General features: G+C 40.6%; 1 protein-coding gene across 2 annotated transcripts in view; it reads right to left on the bottom strand.

The window, feature by feature from the left end:
- LOC139082216 (uncharacterized) overlaps positions 1-20,706 on the bottom strand; it is a 32,015-nt gene extending 11,309 nt beyond the window's left edge. The window contains exons 1-2 of one of the 2 annotated variants that reach the window (XM_070612345.1): positions 20,214-20,706; positions 11,538-11,714 (exon numbers count right to left, since the gene is read on the bottom strand). In XM_070612345.1, the coding sequence (XP_070468446.1) occupies positions 11,538-11,714; positions 20,214-20,660 (624 nt within the window). In that variant the 5' untranslated portion in view covers positions 20,661-20,706. The remainder of the gene's footprint in view (positions 1-11,537; positions 11,715-20,213) is intronic. The other variant, XM_070612346.1, reaches the window with a different exon arrangement.
- Between the last annotated feature and the right edge of the window lie 1,966 nt (positions 20,707-22,672).

Raw genomic sequence — 22,672 nt, 5'->3', positions numbered from 1 at the left:
CATTTGAGAAAGGTTGGATAGAGGATATCAAAGATGAACAAGGCTCCCTGCACACAGCTCTCAGTTAAAGAGGTAACATAACTGTTTCCCCAATTGACTGAGAATAAATTTTTAAAAAGTTGATAGAGCAGGTGTTGCAAATTTAAATGCCAACCCAGGTCAACCTAAACGAGTATTAGTCACTGTCTGGGAGTAGCTCTAGCTTAAGCAAGGGGATAAAAAGGAAATGGATGACCAAGCTCATGTTGGGAAGAAAGTAGGGGTAGTGGGGTCTGTTGATAACTGGGGAGCTGATACTCTAAGGAGCAGCTGCTCCTCTGTTTGAGCTGACTGTTGTCATATGGCAAAAGGCCTGGTGTTGTAATATTTTCCAGTTATTTTGAAGATGTCCTAACTGTATACCCAACAGAGAGCATACAGTTAAGGAAGTAACCAAACTGTTTTCCCAATTTGACTGAGAGCAGAAAGGAACAAGTAAACATTGATTGAGGTCCCTTGTGAAACTGAGTTTTTACCCCACTGGTGCAACATCAGTCACTCCCACCTAGCATGACTGAATATTGCCATTGTGGTCAGCCATGGAGTATCTAAGACAAAACCAAAAGCCAGTGCCTGGGTCCTACCTTTGAAGTTTCTAATATACATGATATGATCTTTGGTAAGAAGCAGGCATTGGTATTTCTTAAAATAATCTAAATTGAAGTATATATATAGAAAATTCACATATATATGGAAAATTCACAAATCATATATGTACAGCATCTTGAATTGTCCCAAAGTGAACATACCACCATAATCACAATTCAGGTTAAAACACAAACAAACATAATCAGCATTCTAGAAGAGCCACTTGGGGCATTAGCAGCTTTTAGAAGCGCCCTTGGTGACTGTCAGCTGCAGCCGGGATTGAGAACTATTGCTTTAGGGACTGGAACATGTAGTATCTTTCCATCCCCACTGCTTAGAATAGTACCTAGAAAATAGTAAGTGCTCAAAAAAGGTTCAGGGAGTGAATGAGTGGATGGTTATAAATACACGTAAAGTAATAGTACCAGTGGTTGGGTAATAATCAATGACTCCCATATTCCTTGAAAATAACCTAATTATTTTAATCCTTGTTTAAAATGTTAAAATTGTTAATAATCGTGTTCCTGTTAAAATTGAACAGATTGCCTTTCTTGTTCAAATTATACCAATTACTGTGTCTCTTCCTATTTTTTTTTTTTATCATCTGTCGGTGTATGTTTAACCCACCAGTTAGCAATCTGTGATAACTTTTTCCACCTAAGTAATTAATAAACTGAGGAGTTTCCCTCTCTGAATTATTGTAGGCTATTTTTGAAAAAAGTGATCTTTTAGTGGTAGTGCCAGATCGAATCTGGGATGCGAGGAACACAATCCTTCATAAACAGATAAATCAGTGAGTGGAATTTCTATGACTCACACCATCTCATGTGCTACTCCAGTGCTTCTCAGACTCTAAGGAGCACATTTACCCAAAGGGTTTATTAAAGCACAGATTGCTAGGCCTTACCCTCCACAGTATCTGATTCTGGGGTGCTGAGGTGGGCCCTGAGAATTGGCATCTCAACTAGTTCCGGTAGTGCTAATGCTGCTTGTCTAGGCAGCAGACTTTGGTAACCACTGAACTAGCCCAGAGTTTCTCAACCTCAGCACTGTTGACCCTGGGGCCTGGATAATCCTTTATTAGGGATGGGGTCAGTGATGTTCTGTGCATCACAGGATGCGTAGTAGAAATCCCTGGCCTCTACCCACTAGATGCCAACAACACACTCTCCTCCAAGTGTGATGCCCAAAAACGTCTCCAGGCATTGCCAAATGTCCCCGGGGTACAATCATCCCTGGTCAAGAACCACTTCTCTATAGCATTTTCTTCTACTGTTTGACTTTCGGAATTAATTGCTAATATGTATTTCCACCCAGGGCTGCAGAGATGAAGTTTTAATAAGAAAACTAATATGTATTTATTAAATCTTTAATAGGTATCATGCACTGACCAAGCCTTTTGCATATGTTATCCAACCTAAACTTTGAAGTAGACACTAGTACTGGTGATATTTTACAGTGGAAGGAACTGAGACACATTGCAGTAAGGTAAACCATATGAAGTAGTCACTATGCATTAAGAACTGATCAGACATTATGTTTAAAGGCCTATGGGGAAGGCATTATTATCCTTATTTTAAGGTGAGTAAACTGAAGCTTTGATAAGTTGAGGAAATTATCTGGGCTGCACATCCAGCAAAGGGTGGAGCCAGTCTGGTTCTAGAACCTTCTCTCCACCCTTGGATACTTTTTTTGTTCTGCCTTATTCACTTTAGGGAGAAAATGGATGAGGACAAGCTGAATATAATCATTAACAAGGATTTGGTTTTGTTTTAGATTTCAATCACCCATGTTATCCCTGAGTCTCTTTAAACTTGAGAAAAGAGAGTGTCAGTTAAAACACTAGTCTGCAGAAAAATATTCATTTGTTGGAAAGAATTATTGCAGTCCAATTTCTAGAGAGACTCCCTTTTTTTTTTAAGACAAATCAACATTCATACAATATTATTAACGAAAGTCCAAAGTTTATTCACATTTACTCAAATTTCCCCTATTTCCTTTCTATCTTGTGATCCCATCCAGGACACCACAGTACATTTAGTCTTCATGTCTCCTTAGGTCGTCCAGACTGCGACAGTTTCTTAGGCTTTCCTTGTTTTTGATGACCTTGACTGTTCTGAGGGGCGCTGATCAGGTATTTTGTAGAATGTCCCTCAATTGAGATTTCTCTGATATTGTTCTCATGATTAGTCTGTGGCTGTGAGCATTTGGGAAAATGACCACAGAGATAAAGTCTTGTTCTCATCACATCATATCAAGGGTGTCACCATGACTTATCACTGTTGATGTTGACCTTGACCGCCTTGCTGCAGTCGCGTTTATCAGGTTTCTCCCCTGTAGAGTTACTGTCTCCTCTTCTCTTTCCACAGTGTCCTCTCTAGAAGGAAGTCACTGTATGCAGCCCACACCTAAGGAGTGGGAGTTAATTCCTCCTCCTTGAGGGTGGAGAATCTAAGGACACGATCTGGAATCACTCTAGATATTTATCAGCATACTTTTGGTACAATTCCGTGAACATAATAAAGGCTTATTAAATGTTTTTGAGTGAAAGAATAAGGAAACATCATTACGGCTTGCATCTTCCTCCACTTGCTCATTTCTCCTGAACCAACAGTACATAGGAGACTTTTTTCTCTGAATCCTGGATGCCTTGTGAGGGGCAGAAACCAGACTAAGTTGTCTTTGTGGGGTACAGTCTGACAAATTGAAAATATGGGGTCTGTCAGCATTTTTTAATTTGTATGTTTTTTGGCATCTCAACCCAAATTTGACCATTACTCAACTTTCTGGCTTTGAAATTGTACTATAGTTATATAAGATATTGCCATAGGGGAAACTGGGTGAAGGCTACATGGCGGGAAAGCAGGGTTGCAATCAAGCGAAAAAATGTCTAAAAAGACTCCTTACGGGGGTGATAACGAAAAAAAGTTGAGAAACACTGTTGCTGCATGCTATTTGGTATGTACTAAGAGAGCCTCTCTGCGAGTCTGGGTAGAAGACTGCTGAAACAAAGGTTTCCAAGGAATGTCAGAGGTCTGGTCCTGTTTGCCCACTTGGGAAGCCAGGAAACTGAGACCAAGAAAGATATGATTTGTCCTGAGCCATTCGGTGAACTTGAGGCAGGCTCAGTACAAGAACTGGGAGCTTCTGAGACCAAGACTAGTTCTCCTTCCAGTTTACCCTCAGCTTCAAAGAAGCACTTATCGAATGGCTGTTATGCACCTGCTTTCTTGATCACACTCTCATTTAGTCTCTACGACATTCATTAGAAGTACAGAGGCACTAGCCCAAGATGGCAGAAAGAAGCAACAGATTCCTTCACAGCTCAGAGCACGTGGCCAACTTCCGATGGACTTCAAGCCCCACGACTTACCAAAAATTTGTTAAATGTTTAAGTGGGTTTTGAACACAAAGTCAGTCCTGAAGAGTTTGAGGGATGCACTGACTTGCTTCGACAGGCATTTTTATAGAAGTGCCCATAAAGGAGCAATCTTCTTTAAACTCTGAAATTACACAGACCGGAATTTTAACAAGCAGTTACCCTTGATGGAAACCTATCACACTGATGTGATTACCAGTGATCTTTAGAAGTTCTAAGTATGCATTTACAGGATCTGCTTACTAGAATGAGGATAATCATTGAGAATAACTAATTACATTTTTTATTTGTCATATTAGAACTGCTGTGCTAATATACTCAGTGAGTGACCGAGAAAGTAAATATCCTTTTTTTTTTTTTTTTTGCCAATGTACAAATCATGCAATAAAGCAAACAGACATATAAAGGCAGAGGGAGAATAACAGAATTCAGCAAATATAGAGAATTTTAACTGAGTGGTACATTATGACTAATATGCAGCATGTTCAATTAAATTAAATACAAGTGCAGGAATCCCTGGACATGCCTTAATAATATAAGAATGACACAAAGGCAATTATTTGGGCTTATGTGTGGATCCAAGGTTGGCAATCTACAGTCTGCAGGTCAAATCTGGCAGCTGCCTATTTTTGTCAAAAAAAAATTTTTTTTACTGGAATACAGTCCTGTCCAGCCCATTTATGTCCATATCGCCTGTGGCTGTTTCAGCACTACAACTCTCTTTCGGAAGGAGATAGTAGCTTCTATTGCTTGAGAAAGAGAATTTAACCAGACCCTTTGTGATCTGAGGATTTAAAAAGGAAAAGCTGCTCAATTCCTGAGTGTGGATCACTGAGAAAAAAAGAGGGGTGGGGTCCAACTTGAAGGAGCTGGGTGTTAGAACCCGTTAGGCTCCAGGGGATGGCGGGCCCCCTGGTTGGTGATACTGACTGGGGACTGCCAGAATTGAGCACCAAGAACTGCAACCCTGGGTGTGCTCAGAGCAGCTGAGTGCTGAAGGAGTGGGCGTGCCCTCCCTGAAGGAGCCCCTGCAGGGGTGGTCTGTCAGTCTCGCTCTCTGTGGCAGCTGAGAATGCCCTTCCATCTGCCTGGCTCTGCACACATCGTGGGCTGTGGCAACTTCCTGGGCCAACAAGAAACGGGAAGACATGCTGCTCACACCCCAGTTCTCCCTCTGCTTTGGGTTGTATCAGTTTAGCACATCACTTTCTGTTGCAGCGATAAAGCTAGAAACAGAGTCTGTTTCCTGTAAAATGAGTGAAGCTCAGAGAGCTCAGCCTTGTGGTCAAGCACATGCGATCGTGAAGGCCACCTCTCCTCCTCCTGAGGCCCAGCGGGGAGGAAAAGGAAGCTCCCTAGTAAAAGAGGAGAGTTAAGGCTCTTGCAGTTCCAGACAGAGAATGGTGCAGCTGGGAAAAGAGGGGAAAGGGCTGAGCTGCTCCGACAGCTTGGATGCTTCTCTCTGAGGTGTTTTCCAATACCAACCAACTGTCCAACACCAAGTGGTGCCCAATAATTCAATTCAATTCTGATATACCCAGAGTTCACACAGACCCTACAGCTCAAGGGCTCGGTCCCACAAGACCGCTCCCACTCCAGACATCAGCCACAAATGGGGTGCCTACCCACACTGTTCTGACCAACCACAGTTTTGGGAGTTCCCATGACCCGCTTCAAGTTCAATATTCACTAGAATGATTCACAGAACTCTGGAAAACACTTTATGTTTACCGGTGTTAAATTAATTAAACAAGGAGGCCATTTGACTGAGGTGGCTCTAATGCCATGGTGACCTACCTGAGAAAACCAAAATCTAAACCTGTAAATGCCTCAAGGCTATGAAACCAAACACTAAAAGCAACCATAACAAACAGCCAGCTAGGCTTTAAGCTATAGCCAGTCAATGGTTGCCTTACTTAAGTTCCATCTTTTTCCTGTAAAAGCCTGTTGGGAGAGCCGTCTTAACCACTTCCGGGTTGGTGTAGCCTGATTTGAATCGATTTTTGCCCAAGTAAACTCTTAAAATTTTTAATATGCCTCAGTTTATCTTTTAACAGTTCTGGCCTCAGAAGAGGGAACCAAAGAAGACCCCCAACAGCCCCCAGGAGTGATGAGCAGCCGGGCAAGGGTACCTGCTGAGTCCCCTGAGCTCACTGCCTTCTCCCTGCCCCCGGGGGTGCTGGGCATGTCCCTCTTGGATCCTGGAGCCTGGGATTTCGAGTTCTGAGCTTTCAGAGTGAGCACTTTTTCAGGACTGGGTCCAGAAACTAGCCAGAGTTGGACTGGGTCCAACTTAAAAACTGGAAAAGCCTGCAGAGAGCATCCAGGGACAATTGGCAGAAGCTGGCAAAGGGCAAGAATTCTTACCAAAGTCATCTCTCTCAGATCTCTATCTGTGGTGCCTGTGGAGAGTGGAAGGTAAAATTTCATGTTATCCGTTCCTTTCCAAATTCAGATTGGCAGGAAAAAACACTGGTTACTGATCCTTCCTCTCCCAGGGATAGCTATTGCCTTCTTGTTGGTCTCATTTTGTGTCCTAAGAATTTGGCTTGGCAACCAACAGGTTGCGGCCCCCAAAATATGGCTGGACAGAAATGTGGGCTGTACCCCATTTGCAGCTAGGATCCTACAAACTGTTGCCAGCTCTCAGGGAAACTGTCTAAATCTGTCTTTCTTTTGGCTGTCTGTGGGAGTCGCTCTGGATCTTGGGAGGGCAGTATCTTTTGGGTCTTTTATGGGGAACCCTCCTATGTCCGTGGGGTTGTTTAATACAGCCAGGAATGTTTACTGTTTCTCCTGGCTGAAACCTCACAAAATATTTGAAAAAATTTTAAGTAGCGCTATGATCAGTAGGGGCGGAAACTTCCCCCTTCTTCCCTTCTAGCTTCTTTGGCTGGTCTAATAACTAAACTGACATAAGGCAGATTAACAGATTACACAAATTTCATACATAAGGGAGCCCCATAAAAATTGGAGACTCTCCAGCAGTCAGGTAATGGAGGCTTATAAACCATACTGAGCTAAGGAGAAGGGTGGCTAAGGGTGTGGGGCTTCAAAGGGGAGGAAGACAATTCATAGGAAGAAGACAAGAACAAATGTTTGGTAAACAAATATTTGCCACGCCATGCAGATAAGTCTTTCTGATATAAAAAGTTATCTCCAGTAATAATCTTTCTTCCTGGTACAGGCCCACTTCCTGGTATAGGCCTCCTATCTAAATTCTTCAAGGCAGTTAAGGGGGAGGTTAAAAGCTCTTCCTGAGTCTGCTGGGCCCTGATTGTCTTCAGCTCAGAATAACCCATATGCCAAAGTGGCACATTCTGGGGTGGCATATTCTGCCCCCCCTCAGTCAGAAGTTGGCCAAATTGGAGGCTGATGTTCAGAGCCTGATAGGAACATTTTCTTAGGCCTTCTCCCCTAAGCTAAAATGAAACTACTTACCCTGAGGGAATGAAAAACATTCTGAAGCTGCTGTGGAAGGATTTACTAAAACCTTTCAAAGGAACACAGCTCTAAATCTAGACTATAGGGATCTTTTGATTTCCTTTTTAGTTGAAGATCTTTTCCCTGACATAAAGAAGCAAATTGAGGATACTGTAGTTGGATGGTTGGGTCAGAGTCTTGATACGATATCATTCAGTTTACAAACCAATTCTTTGAGGAATTAAAAACAACTGTCCTTGAGCCGGCCCTCTGGCCTGGTGGTGAAGTTCAGCATGCTCCTCTTCAGCGGCCCAGGTTCAGTTCCCAGACGCAAACCTACATGACTCGGGGGCAGCCATTCTGTGGTGGTGACCCACATGAAAAATAGAGGAAGATTGGCACAGATGTTAGCTCAGGGTGAATCTTCCTCAGCAAAACAAAAAAACAACAAAAAACAAAAAAACCACACTGTACTTGTCTTACAAATTGAGTCTTTACAAGAACAGAAATGCAGCTCTAGAAACAATTCACAGCCCACCTATCCTTTTTAACAATCCCAAAACCTCCCCATTCATCTCAAAAGGCTTGCAAAAGGCTTTTGAAAGACTTGAATTTAGGAAACAAAAGCCCTTCTTGGAGAAACTTACATCCTTTCTCTGTGCAGCTGAGATATAAATATTCTATCTGGTCTTCTCTAGAAATCCAGAGACATCTCTTGAAATGCAAATTCAGGGAGGTAATTCTCAGGAAAAAAAGCTATTTGGAAATTAGTTGAATGGAAAATCATAAATCTTTTCCACAAATATTAGTAAAAACTTTAGCCATCTGAGCAGGTAAGCTTAACTTATTCTGTCTGCCAGAAACACAATTTAGATCCAATTGTTCTTTTGCAAATTAATGAGTTTTGCATTATTGTGTCTGTCTCACGGGTAAAATTTTTAAAGGAATGCTATAAGGTCTCTGAATCTGTCTGTATGTTTATGTACATCTATGTATGTATGTTATAGATGTGTGATATTTTTCTACCTCTGGATGGTGTTGCCAAAATTAATTTGTAAAGAGCTCTATTTAATTGGCTTAAAGACAAAGAGCATTTATATAAATCAAGTATACTCAGAAATATAGAAGCTAATCCAAGTGTTTTTCAAATTCACATGATCTAGGATAATTTTCAGTAAATAAAATCTAGCTTAAGTTTGTTTGTTTAATTAAAAGAGGCATGTCTCTGGAGGTATCAGCACTAAATATAATTCTTGTATTCTCCCTAGGTTTACTAAAAGTCAAATAAGTTTATGATATCTCTGTTACAGAATTTGTCAGCCAAACGATAGCTTAAGGTGATGGTTAGCAGTTTGATGTCTCATTAAATTTTTATGAGTAATATAAACATAATTGTTAAGAATAAGCAAATTAAATAGATGTAAGTAAGATAAGAACTTATAAATGAACTTTTCAACAATAATTGTGCTTTATGGTATGTCTTCTTAAAAACAGTTTCCAAAATCTTTTTGGTAACTTGAAACCTTAAAGTTATACTGAAAGGTTAAATGATGGAAATTCAGTGAATATCTAGATCCTCTCCAAATAAGATAAAATACTGAAAGCTTAATTACTGAACATAGATTTGTCCACTCTTGGCTTCCTTTTACAGGGGAACTAAAGATATTTCAGTTATTAGTAAAAATGTTTTGTGCCACCTTGAAAAATTTACTATGAGGAAGCATATACTTCTAGAAATTGTGAAATGTATTTATAAATTGCCAATACACAGAATGCTAGTGTGACAGTCCACAATTGTTTACTTCTTTGTTTTTAAGTAGGAATAAAGGATCCTAAGGTTAAGAATTCTAAAAAACATATATAAATAAAACTACTAAGAAATAATAAGAGTGAAGGAAAATGAATGTGTTTGAAAAGTAGGTAAGGAAAGTAGAATGACATTGTTCCAGAATGAGAAAGGGAAAAAAACATAGGACAAAACCTCAATGGCTACACAAAAAAAAAAGGTGTAGAAGGTTGTGGAAAAGGAATCTTGGAAAGGGAATTTTATGTGTGGTTAAGCTGACTAAAACTGGAATGGACTTATTCAAGTTTTTAAATAACGAGGGTTTTTTTCCCTCCCCAAAGCCCCAGTACATAGTGGTATATCCTAGTTGTAGGTCATTCTAGTTCCTCCATGTGGGATGCTGCCTCAGCATGGCTGGATGAGGTGGTGCATAGGTCCACGCACAGGATCCGAACTGGTGAACTCCAGGCCGCTGAAGCAGAGTGCACAAACTTAACCACTCGGCCATGGGGCCAGCCCCCTAAAGGATGAGTTTTAATATGAAAAGTACACTTATGCAAAATTAGAATTTGGTTCTCTCTCCTAAGAACAAAGTTTTCTTGGACTATTGGTCTGCTCTTGATAAGAGATGGTGAAAGGTGTTTTTTTTATCTTTTGGTAAAAATTACTTTTTGGGTAATCTATCCGGAAAGCAAAGATTTCATGTCTTACCAAAATAATTTACTGTGCATCATGTTAACTTTATCAAGTCTTTGATTACTTGAGAAAACCCAGTCTTCTCACTATTAAAAGAACTAAATTTTGCTCACAGCTATGTCACCTTTTGTATTTGCCTTTAAAACCTTCTATTGTCACTTTAGTGACAAAAGATAAAGTATTATTTCATAATGATCTGAGATCCTATTTAGTCAAATGTTCAAACCTTTTGACAGCTTAATAACTTCCCCAAATCAAATTCTAAATGATATCTTTTTGGCCTCAAAGTAACTTTGAGATATCTCAGAGGGCCCCTGGAAAAATCTCAAAGGGGATTTGTCTCTCACCTTGTAAAAGAGAGATGTTAAACTAGTAGGTGTATTTGGTATGTTTAGTTACATGGGAAGCATTCTCAAATAAGAAGTGATGATAAACCTTCTTAGGTTATATGTGAATGGATATATGTCACTAATATAGGTATTCCAGACATTGTTTAAAGTTTCCAGAAATTTGTCAGTACTCTCATTGTCCAATTGTTATCCTAAATTATTGTATGCCACAGAAATAATTACATTTTTGATAAGGAACTCTCATCAGATCTTTAACCATGGCCATTTTTTAAAAGTCTTTTTGTTATGTACAGATAGTTATTGTTTTACTCTGTTGCTTTTGCAAAGGTGCTTCATCTTCAGAGAGATTCGTAGAAAGGACTCTGACAAATATTCTAGAATATAGGTTTCTGGTAACTTTAAGATCATAAAACAGAAGTGGGTAAGAACTTCCAGAACTAATGGAAAAACTGGCTCTAAGCAGAATAAGAATTAATAAGATGGGATTGAATGAACTGATGAGGATGATTATACTTTTTTTACAAAATATTCTTTGAAATGTTGCTGGTTCCTTAATGTTTTATTTTTCTAGAGACCAAGGAAGTCTAGTTACTGAGGTACTTTTTTGTTTGAGGTGACTGAGACTTCCAAACAATTGTCATGAAGACTTTAAGACAAGTGTAGAAGCTAGACTGACAGTACCCATACCCTTTGGACTATATAAACTCCTATGATTCCTAAACACTTGTGAAGTTGGGAAAGGGAGACTTACAGATAAGGCAGGTGGGCCCAAGTAGTTCATTTTTACAATGAAAAGTTGACTATCTTTTCATCCTGGTTGTGAATGGCTGATGTGCATGCCATCTCTTAGTTTGGACCACTCTGGTTACTGCCTAGTGTGCGTAAGATGACTGAACAGTTCCTAGAAGAGAGGGTAATGGATTCTATGACCCATTTTATTTGAGATGGTTGATGATTTGCCTGAAGATTGAGCATTCTGGGTTGATGCCAAGTCATGTTCATTGCGTGATTAGCACAGACTGATTAGAGAAGTCCCAGTCCCTAACACTCCCCATGCAGATGACTCAGCCTGTGGAGTTGCCATTGTGCAGCTAGGTGGGAAGATCACCTGGGCAAGATATCCTGGAAACCACCTGGTTGAGTGCTTTTTGTAAACAGGAGCCCAGAGGCAGAACAGACTTGTCTGCGGACCATAAATGAGCTAATAATCAACCTTCCAGCTGAGAATGGAGTGAATGGGGAAAAAACAGAATCTGAAAGATGCTCTATGGCTTACCTGTCTCTGGTCCAGTCTTGTGATGGTGGCGTTAGCTCCATAAGCATTGCAGGATTCCACTACATAATCTGGACTGAGCCCCAGAACAGAGCAGGTCTCCCCATGGGAGCCATCAGCCACCACAATGATTTTGGGCCAGTCTGGCACTACCACCTTTCTCATGAAGTCATCTGTAAACTAAGAAACAAAGTTGGGCTGATGAACAGAGTATGCATTGATGTGAATAATGACACTGATGTTTTCTGTTGATGCACTGAGGCAGTGATAAGCAAGCAAACTTGCTAGTCTGTTTTTGCTACTGTTATTAACAATAATGTCATTATTCACAATAGCTTTTTTTTTTTGCAGGGAAAGATTTTCCTCAAGCTAACATCCATTGCCAATCTTCCTCTTTTTTTTCCTCTTCAAAGCCCCAAGACATGGTTGTATATCTTAATAGTAAGTCCTTATAGTTCTTCTATGTGAGCTGCTGCTAGAGCATGGCAACTGGAAGACGGATTGGGTGGTTCTGCGACTGGGAAATGAACCCTGACAGCCAAAGCAGTGAGAGTGCCAAACTTTAACCACTAAGCCATCAGGGCTGGCTCTCACAAGAATTTTATTAACTCTTATAATTGTAGCTACAATTTAGGAACTATTTATTATCCTAGGTATTGTGCTAAGAGGTTTATGTGTGTGCTTGCATTCAACCTCAACAATTCTTATGAGGTAGGTATTATTATTAGCCCCATTTTCTGGAGAGAAAAATGAGGATTGAGGAAATGAAGTAACTTGACCAATATCAAAAAGCTAGTTAAGTATCAGAGTCATAACTGAAACATAGGTCTCCTACTTCAAAGCCCATGCTTTTTGCCACTCCTTTGGTAGGTGCTGGAGATGCAGAAAGAAACAAAACACAGTGTTAGCCCTCAGATCTAGAAGATTAGATGATTCATGTGCAGAAATAATTGTCAAAATATAATGTAATAATTTCCCCATTTTTAAATTGGACTGTCTTTTTGTTGTTGAGTTGTAAAGAGTTCTTTATATTCTAGATACAAATCCCTTATCAGACACGTGATTTGCAAATATTTTATCCCACTCTGTTGGTTGTCTTTTCCTTTTCTTGATGGTGTTCAACGAAGCACACGTTTTCATTTTGATGAAGTCCGATTTACTAATTTTTTCTTTTGTTGCTTGAACCATTGCCTAATCCAAAGTCACAAAGATTTATGCCTATGTTTTCTTCTAAGAGTTTTACAGTTTTAGCTCTTACATTTAGGTCTTGGATCCATTTTGAGTTATTTTTGGTACACAGTGTGAGGAAAGGTTCCAAACTGATTCTAAAGCATGTAGCTATCAAGTTGTCCCAGCACCATTTATTGAAAAGATTATTTTTTCCCCAGTGAATGATCTTGGCACCCTTGTCAAAAATCAACTACCCATAAATATATGAGTTTATTGCTGGGCTCTCAATTCTATTCCATTGATCTATGTCTATCCCTATGCCAGTATCATACTATCTTGATTACTCTAGCTTTTTGGTAACTTTTGAAGTCAGGATACTTGAGTTCTCCAATTTTGTCCTTCTTTTTCCAGATTATTTTGTCTATTCTAGTTTTGTGCATTTCCTTATGAATTTTAGGATAAGCTTGTCAATTTCTATATATTTTGTCTTTTTTCTTCTGCCAAGAAGCCACTGTGGATTTTGATCCTGATTACATTGATTCTCTAGGTCAATTTGGGGGTTCTTGGAGGGCTCACTCTGTGTCAGACCCTGTGCCAAGCACTTTATTGGCATTATCTCATTCCATCCTCAAAGAACCCTATGATATAGGTTAATTTTACAGATGAGGACAGTGAGGCTTTTAAGGTGTCATAAGTCAAGTTTCTCAAGCAATAGATCCAGAGACAAGATTTTTGTGCAGCAAGCTTATTGGGGAGTGTCCTCAGGATTAACACCTGGAGGGCAGGAGGGAAGCAATGTTGCAGAGGGAGAAGTTGAAATGGGATGCTGTTGCAACATAGGCCTCAGGTGATCCCACTGAAAGAGTTGAAGCTGGGATGGCCCTTCAGGAAGGCCCAGAATTGAGGAAGGGGCCAGATCTTTGTTTCCTGTCATCAATGTAGGCTGCCCTACAAGAGGGCATAAACTTGAGTGAAGCGGCTCCCGTCAGCCGAGGGCAATTTCTCAGGTGGGCCTCATCTATGAGCAACCAGGAGCCAACACTTCCAGCAGCTGGGAGAATGAGTGCCTGCATTGTAGAGCGGGGATCTAGGTGTACCACAGCATCTACTACCAGGCAGTTATCACTTGTCATAGATCATGCAGACAGTAAATGGCAAAGGGTGACATCTGAGCCCAACCAGCCTCACTCCAGACTTCTCACTCTTAACACTCATACTAAAGTCACTCATTTTCAGAAATTCAGTCAACATTGGAATTATCCAAAATATGCCAGCTGAATGTCTGTGTCCCCATCCCACCCTCAGATTCATATGTTGAAATCCTAGCCCCCAAGGTGATGGTATTAGGAAGTGGTGCCTTTGGGAGGTGATTGGGTCATGAGGGGAGAGCCTTCACGAATGGAACTAGTGCCCTTATAAAGAGACCCTAGCCCCCCTCTAGCCCTCCTCTGCCATGTGAGGATACAACGAGAAGTTGCCAGTCTACAAACCAGAAGAGTACTCTCACCAGAACCCAACCATACTGTCACTCTGATCCTAGACTTCCAGCCTCCACTGTGAGCAATACATTTCTGCTGTTTATCAGCCATCCAGTCTATGGTATTTCGTTATAGCTGCTCAAATGGACTAAGACATCTCTGAATTACCTCCTCAGCTACACTTGCTCCCAACATCCGGTTGTGACTTCTAACTTGTCTTAGCTTAAAGTCTTGGGGAGGAAATCTAACCCCGGGGTCTCAAGGATCCCGAGTTTTAGAAACTGTGAAATGGAAACTAAAGCTTCCCCTTCTTAACTCTGCTTAATGAGAAGCGCGCGGACTCTGTCTTGGTGTCTGGGCTCACAGAGGTAGAATCTTTCTGATGACCCTCCACAACTCCTCAACTCAGCTCCCTGCCCAGAGAGAGGTCTGTAAACACTCTCTTCCCCAGCAACTGAGCTGTAAAATGCAAAGGTCTTCTGAGCAGTTTAGTACAGACTTAATCTTTCCTACATTGTCAAGCATACAAGTCTTTTACTCTGGGAGCTTTAAGTTTTTCCTTAGGGCACGGCTGAATCTCAAAATCAATGCAATTTAACTCCTTGCACGTGTTTTGCCAGAAGTCCATAATGAGTTAACGTTTGATATGGCTACAAAGTTGAGAGTTTAAATGGATTGAAATAAAGGATTCTAAACTGGAGCTTATGGGGCTTCTGAAACTGTGTACCAAGTGGTTTGTGTATGAGCATCCACGTGTTTTATGGGAGGAGGGCTCGAGCTTCCCTGATGGGTTTCATAACCCCCACAAAATGTAGGAGTATTGGTTTAAAAAAACTCCAAACTCTCTTTTTTACCTCTTTTGTCACTCATATGTCCACTTGTTGGTTTTTCCTGGTTTTGTTAAAAATTGGTCCTTGGTTGATACTTAGTCCAGGGACTCTGATGTGTCACATGGATGACAAAATGGAAAATCTCAATCTGTCATAACATCATGCATTTGGCAATTGGACCACACGTTGGTGGCCCACCTCTGTTCTTTCCTGCTCATCCGAGAGTTGAATGTTGCGCTGAGAACTTTTGCCTTGTTTAAAAATATCTGCTTATGTTTTAATTCATCCTGCAAATATTCTTATAATGTGTTATATCAGGCTATGTGCAAGGTATAGAGGGTATAAAAAGATAAGTTATCTGTAATCTCAATAGGCTTACAGTCCTTTTTTGGCTTAAATTAAAAGAAGGGTAAATGTGTTTCTTATGCCAGGCTCTTAAAAACATATATTATCTTATTTACCTCTCAACACTTGGAAGTTGCTATTGTCCATTCTCTCAACTGACTTTTCTTTTTAAACAAGAAAATTAAAGCTCAGAGGATTTGAGGAACTTATCGTTGGCCACACAGAAAATAAGTGGTAAAGTATATTTCATAAATACCATGGATGTGCTTGTTCTTGTTTATACAGTGGAGCTCTTCTTCTTCATTCCTCTCTTAAGGAATTCTCTGAATGGTCAAGAAGGCCTTGGGAATTCTTTTAACTAGAAGCATGGGAGAGGGGAACTGTTCCTAATCAGGACAGAAATATCAGAGGAGGATGAGAGAGAGAAGAGAGGGCTGAAGCAAGAGCTCTCTGCTGCCTCCCACCAGCCCATCCCACTTACTTTGGACAGAAAGATCCATTCTGATGAGCGTGGTAAAAATTTCAGAATTGAGAGGTCTAGGAAGAATACTCTAGTTAGATTTCCTTCTTTTTTCTAGGAAGGAAACTGAAGCTGAGAGAAAGGAACTGACTTGCAATGCCACTCAGATAATTTTAATAATCAAAGTATCCTCTCCCCATCCCCTTCTCAGCCTGCCATCATATGTTGACACATGCCCAAGGCATCTTTCTGCCCATGCTGCCTCTTTGGTCCTAGACGTTCAAGCCGAGTAGTCTATGATTGCATGATTATTTGCAGTGTAATAAGTACAATGCTATATTTGTGGGGATAAAATTACTACCTTCTGCACATGTTTCTATGTATTGGATTATACTAGAAGCACCCCAAAGTTGTATAGTTTGGATAGGGAGACCTTGGAACAGGGCTGACCCAAAACTTAGTGCCAGGAAGTAAAGCAACGCTAACTAAACATCTACTTTGTGTCGTGCACTATACTGGACACATCTACACATCTCCTTCCATTTAATCTTCAACAATAATCCTTTGAGCCTGGGACAAGTATATCCAATCTATTTTTTTTTTTGCCGGGAAGGATTCGCCCCAAGCTAAGATCTGTTGTCAATCTTCCTCTTTTTTTTAATTCTTCTCAAACCCCTAGTGTGTGGTTGTATATCCTCATTGTAAGTCCTTCTAGTTCTTCTATGTGAACCGCGATCACAGCATGGCTACTGACAGACGGGTGGTGTGGTTCCATGACTGGGAAACATACCTGGCCTGCCAAGGTGGAGAGCACAGAACTTTAACCACTAGACCACCAGGGCTGGCTCCAAGTATATCCTGTTCTTAAGGGAGAACATCAAGTATCTGAAAAGTTAAAACTTTTGCTTACTCTCACCTGCTCAGTCTCATTGGTGGAGCCCACATATGAACTCAGGTTGACTAATTCCTACTCTTTTCCTCTATATCAGGCTACCTTCCAGTGTTTGTCATGGCAGGTGAGCACACAGGACTTGGGATCTGAGAATCTGGCTGCAGGGGAGCAGCTCCAGGGGCCTGCCCTGCTTGGAGAATCTAGCAGATGCCCAGGGTAGAGTATGTATGTGTGTTGAGGGAGGGGTCATCTTCTCTACAGTTGGTAAAATGTGCTCACAGTGGAATAATGCAAACAAAGAACAAGAATAGTTAGCATCCACTGCATTCTTATGGACATCTGCTAAAGAGCCTATGGACATTGTCTTATTCAATTCTCACAATGACCTGGAGAGGCAGGTACTATTTTAATTCCCATCTTCAGATGAGAAATGAGCCTTGCAGAAGTTAACTTGCCCCAGTTAACTCAGACAAGTTTTCTAGTTAACAAGTAAAGAACCTTAATTCATACCTGGGTCTGTCTGACCTTAGAACCTTAATTACTTTGCAGCATTACATCTGATGTCAAGGGTGATTATTCTCTCTGTACCCAACAATTCAACAACTGCTAAACCACATAAACCTTTTATTTCTAGGCAGTTAAGCCAAGAAAGTTTTATTGCCTAATGACACTGTTCTTTTATTTAGAGAGTTGCCGACCTGAGATAACCTCCCTCTCTAGTTTGTTGGTGGTTATTCATTCATTTGAGACTGCTGTTAATTTTAATTAGTTGTTTGACCTTTGACCACTACAAAGTTCTGATTAAAAAAATATTTTCTTACCATACAAAATTGCCAACAAATCCCAAAAGCTCTAGATCAACCAGACCTTCTTGAATAAATATCCCCAGAACTCATAAAATGTCTGCCTGTGCCCTTGGCATTTGTAAAGAGAAATTTATGACTCCAACACAATCTTTGCCATCACTGGGTTATTGCTAACATACCAATCTTAACTGGACCATCAGCTTTGATTTTTCCACTGGCAAAAGAGCAACTTAAGCTTTTCACATTTTCTGCATTACTGGTACTACATAGATCTCACCCCTTTTAACACACACACACACACACACACACATATACACACAATTTCCCAGCAAAAGAGGCTTTTAACAGGCTAACACAACATAAACCCTTAGTACACTAACATACAGAAAGGCAACAGAAAACTTCCATAGTGGACAAGGAGAAGGGGCTTCAAAGATAGCAGAAAGAGTGCAAATGAAGTGTAAAAGAGGATTTCCTCTCTGAAGTTGAAGAGTTGTTATTTGCTAAGATTGTCCTTCTCTGAAGATGCCTGTGAATCAGGTCAGTTTCTTCTCTGGTAATTTTTGGATTCAGGGAAAGAATCCTTTGAGTTTTTAAGTTTTCTTTCCCTATCTTCTTTACTTAAATCTCTTGACTGAGTTCTTATTCTTTTTGGTGGTATACAGATTGCTGGGCAAAAGTAACTTGATGGAAAATATTTGAAAGAACTGGAAGGAGGGAAGTATAAGTATGATGTTTTGCTTCTGGTCAGAATTTCCCTACAAAATTAGTACATGTGAGGATTGCTTTTGCTCCACTCTTCTGAGGGTGAGTCTGCATAGTCATAACCCACTCCCAATGTTGTATCCTGGATGAAAGCTGGTCTCTGGGTACTGGATCCATGCTACTGGCAAATGAAAAAGTTCTTAAGACTTGGTCTCTTCTTCACATGATTATTTCTCTCTTTCTTTTTTTTCTTCATCCCACCTCCTTTCTTTGAATTGGTGGATGCACTGTAGCTATTAAAAATGTCTGTATTTTTCCTACAAAGTGGGCTGTGACTTAAATCAATGGAAATCTGGGTTACTGAAATATTAGGCTGTCAAGTGAGTCAGTGAGGATAAATGTAGGATGTGTTTGACAAGCACCAAAGTATCAAAATAAGTTGGTCCATTGAAGACCACTTACATATATATAACAATTTTCTTGATTTAAAAGTAACATATGTCCATTTTAGAAAGTATGTAAAATAAGGAAAACAAAGAAGAAAATGAAATTCACCCATAAAACCCTATCACCCAGAACTAACAGCTACTAGCAATTTAATGCATTCCTTTTCAATCATGTGGGTTTGTTAATGGCTGCATGTCTAAAAATCTGGAACAGTGCCTGATACGTTGTAAACTTATTTTATAACGTATAAATAAATACCACAACATATAAATACCACAATAAATATTTGTAGTATGTAGACAAAATGACTGGTGCATTTCATTTGACCAGAGTCTGTTTTGGTTTTGATTACTGTGAAAATTGTGTCATCACAGCTATAAACAACATTAATCTGTTGTAAATTACTCCTGCTTCATACTTGATTTCCTTTGGGTGTTTGACCTTGAAAGCCTCCTTTCCAGACTTAATCTACATAAATATGATAATACGTGTTAATAGTGCTAATAGATTAATTAGATAATATAGCCACATGCTAATTTTCATTTTAATCTGTAGTATGCCACCAGAAGGGAGGGGCAGCATGAGGTATTAGAAAGAACACTGGCCCTGGAGTCATCCAGATATGGATTCTAATCCTGGTTCCCCAACTTCCAACCTTTGTAGCCTTAACAAATTAATCTCTTTGAGCCTTAATTTCTTCATCACTAAAATGACATAGCAAAAACCCACATCATATGGTTATGTTGAGATGACCATATGTACAAAGCAGAAAACCACTAGACAAATTTTAGTTATCACACATTAGGACTCAGAAAATTCTTTTAAAAAATCATGGCTTATCATGCCATGTGAGTTTTTGTAAGTGAAAAAGCCGTACTATTATAAAGTTAATCAGTACCCTGGATTTTGTTTTTCAAATGATAATATGTTAAAAAACAACAAAAATTAAAATTGAGAGTGTTCACTCTTCAAAGGGAACTTGAGAAACTGGGGCTGATCTTGGTTGCTCATTCTGGCTAAATCTACACCTTAGAAAATTACTGTCATTTTAATTTTCCTCTCATTGTTCTTTGAGCACTCAGGAAATTTCTCTTCTTTTCTTAGAGCCACCTGCTATTTGATTTTTGAGCAGTCACTTTTAAAAAGATGAATGCCCTTTTCTACCCAGTTCTGGGAAATCAGTTTGCAGCTGTTGATGATAATTTTCATTTTCCAAGCATGTCCTATGAGCAACAGATTGTGCAATGCCCTTCTACTTGCACTGTCTCATGAAATCCTCACAAAAACTTTAATGAAGTGGGAGTATTATTCCACTTTCAAGATGTTCTCAAATATTATCTGTATTTTACAGAAGAAGAAACTGAGTTATCATGTGAATTGCTTGCTCCCTGTCAAAAAGCTGACGTGACAACTCTAGCTTTGCTATTACAAGGCATGGAGAGAAGACAATCTTGTCCATTAGTTGTCACTGGACCCTTGTGTTCAGCTGACATTGGGAGTCGAGAGGCTAAGATGGGACAGTCTATTTTCCCAGACCCCTCCTCACCTTGGTGCCCAGGATAAGACGAAAGCCAGGCCTCTGGCCCTTCCTCTCCAGGAGGCTGAGCAGGTGCTCCTGGAAGACGCCGACCCGGGTGAAGAAGTGGCCATTGCGCCAGCAGCCTTCCATGTTGTCGAAGTCCACTCCCAGCGGCTGGAGGAAGCGGACGCTGCGGGGGTCCAGCGCAATCTGCTGCGTGCGCCCCAGCAGCGGACCCCGCGCGCACGCGTCCAGCACGGTCAGCTTCAGCACCCGGCCCGAGCGGACAGCGACGAGCGCCGCGGTCAGCCCCACCGGCCCCGCGCCCACCACCAGGACGGTCGCGTGCGCTCGCCGCCGCCGCAGCACGTCCACGGCCGCCTTGACCACCACCAGCACCAGTACGGCCAGCAGCGTGCCCAGCACTGCGTCCAGCGCCTCGGCGTCGTCGGACCCCGTGGTGCCCGCGCCCATGGCCCCGACCTCCTTCCCCAGACCTGCCCGGGGTTGTCCCCGGGGATCCTGTGCTGAGCCACTCCCCGGGGCAGGGCCCCACCCCTCCGGTCTGGACACACCGCCCATTTTGTAGCTCTCTCGGAGCCCCTAGGGATGTTAGCGGAGAGAGCCCCAAATACATAAAAAGTTCCAGAAGGGGTTGCTGATAAGTATACCCCTTCAGTGGGCTAAGGGCTCTAGTCACCTTTGAAGTTTGTCTTTTTGATGTCGCTTGATATCTTCTAGAGCCCCTTCGTTGTTCCCCTTACTTTATTTAAAAGTTCGTTTGTCGTGGTTTGTAATTGTATGTTCTTTCGATAACTTTTTATGTAATGCTGGTCTCCATCTGTTTTTGTTACTCACTATATTCCAAGCTCCTAGCACAGCCTGGATTTGTGTAACCCAAATGAATATACAAATGTAGTAATAATGTTATCTGTTACCTGTTACCTGTGAGGCTTCCTCCAAGCCACCTCTCCCCCCAGCCATCCAGTCTTTTTCTTAGCTTAATCGAATAATTAATATTTGTCAAATCAACTATTACCAAAAAAAATTTAACTGTGTTTATTTTTAATCCTAACAATTTTCTGAAGTGAATATTATGAACCACCTTATTATTTTTCTTTTGATGGCTTATTTACAAATTGGGAGAGTATTCAGTGAGGTAAAATGACTTGTTCCAGGTCACAGAGCATGGATGCTGATATTCAGAGCTAGAACTGACTGACTGACTCCAGTTGGTGGCGTTACAGGGCATACTGGTTCTTTCATTTGCACAGTCCTTTTGGACTTTTGCACCATGACGCAAAGTACCTGAAATTATTCCTACGCTCTAATTCAATAATTCCACTTCCAGAAATCTATCTTAACAAGAAATAAAAATCTAAAGTAAAAAATATATATATATCACCGCAAAGATGTTCATTACAGCATTATTTACAGAAGAAAAATTAAAAGCAAAATTTCCTTTTATTTAAAGAAATACTAAACATTTATATATTTAGATATTTAAGCAAACTTCCAACCATAAATGTATTTGAAAAACTACAATCATGTATGTGCTCAATGAATAAAACATTGGAATATTATGAAACTATGGAAAGCATATTACAAAAAAACTAGGAAAATGGTGGGGCTGGCCCCGTGGCCGAGTGGTTAAGTTCGCGCGCTCCACTGCAGGCGGCCCAGTGTTTCGTTAGTTCGAATCCTGGGCGCGGACATGGCACTGCTCATCAGACCACATTGAGGCAGCGTCCCACATGCCACAACTAGAAGAACCCACAACGAAGAATACACAACTATGTACCGGGGGGCTTTGGGGAGAAAAAGGAAAAAATAAAAATCTTTAAAAAAAAAAAACAAACTAGGAAAATGGTTATTTTTATAAGTAAATAAAGTAGGGTAGGGGCCGGCCCCGAGGCCGAGTGGTTAAGTTCTCGCGCTTTGCTGCAGCGGCCCAGGGTTTCACTGGTTCAGATCCTGGGCATGGACATGGCACCGCTCATCAGGCCATGCTGAGGCGGCGTCCCACAGGCCACAACCAGAAGGACCCACAGCGAAAATATACAACTATATACTGGGGGGATTTGGGGAGAAAAAAGCAGGAAAAAAAAAGATTGGCAACAGTTGTTAGCTAAGGTGCCAATCTAAAAACAAAAAGCAGGGTATAACATTGGCTAATGATGTAACCTCTGCAACTTTGTGTGGGTGGTGATAGAATTAGACACTGCTGGATACATGTGCTCAATAAATATTAATTGGATAAATGAATGCAAAAAGACTAAGATAAAGGATAATTTCTAAAATGTTTTTTCTACTCTTTCAATTTTTTTTATAGTAGTGTAATATTTGGCTTTATACTGGAACAAAACTTTTTTTTTTTTAAAGATGCCATGTCTAGAGTGTTTGCTTGCTCATAAATTGGTTTTCAAATCTCAGCTCACAGTTCTGTGGATGCTCTATCATTCCCACTACTAGATGAGGAAGTGAGG

The sequence above is a fragment of the Equus przewalskii genome, chromosome 3 (genome assembly GCF_037783145.1).
Source record: "Equus przewalskii isolate Varuska chromosome 3, EquPr2, whole genome shotgun sequence".
Lineage (NCBI taxonomy): Eukaryota > Metazoa > Chordata > Mammalia > Perissodactyla > Equidae > Equus > Equus przewalskii.
This window is presented reverse-complemented; position numbering and strand designations above follow the sequence as displayed.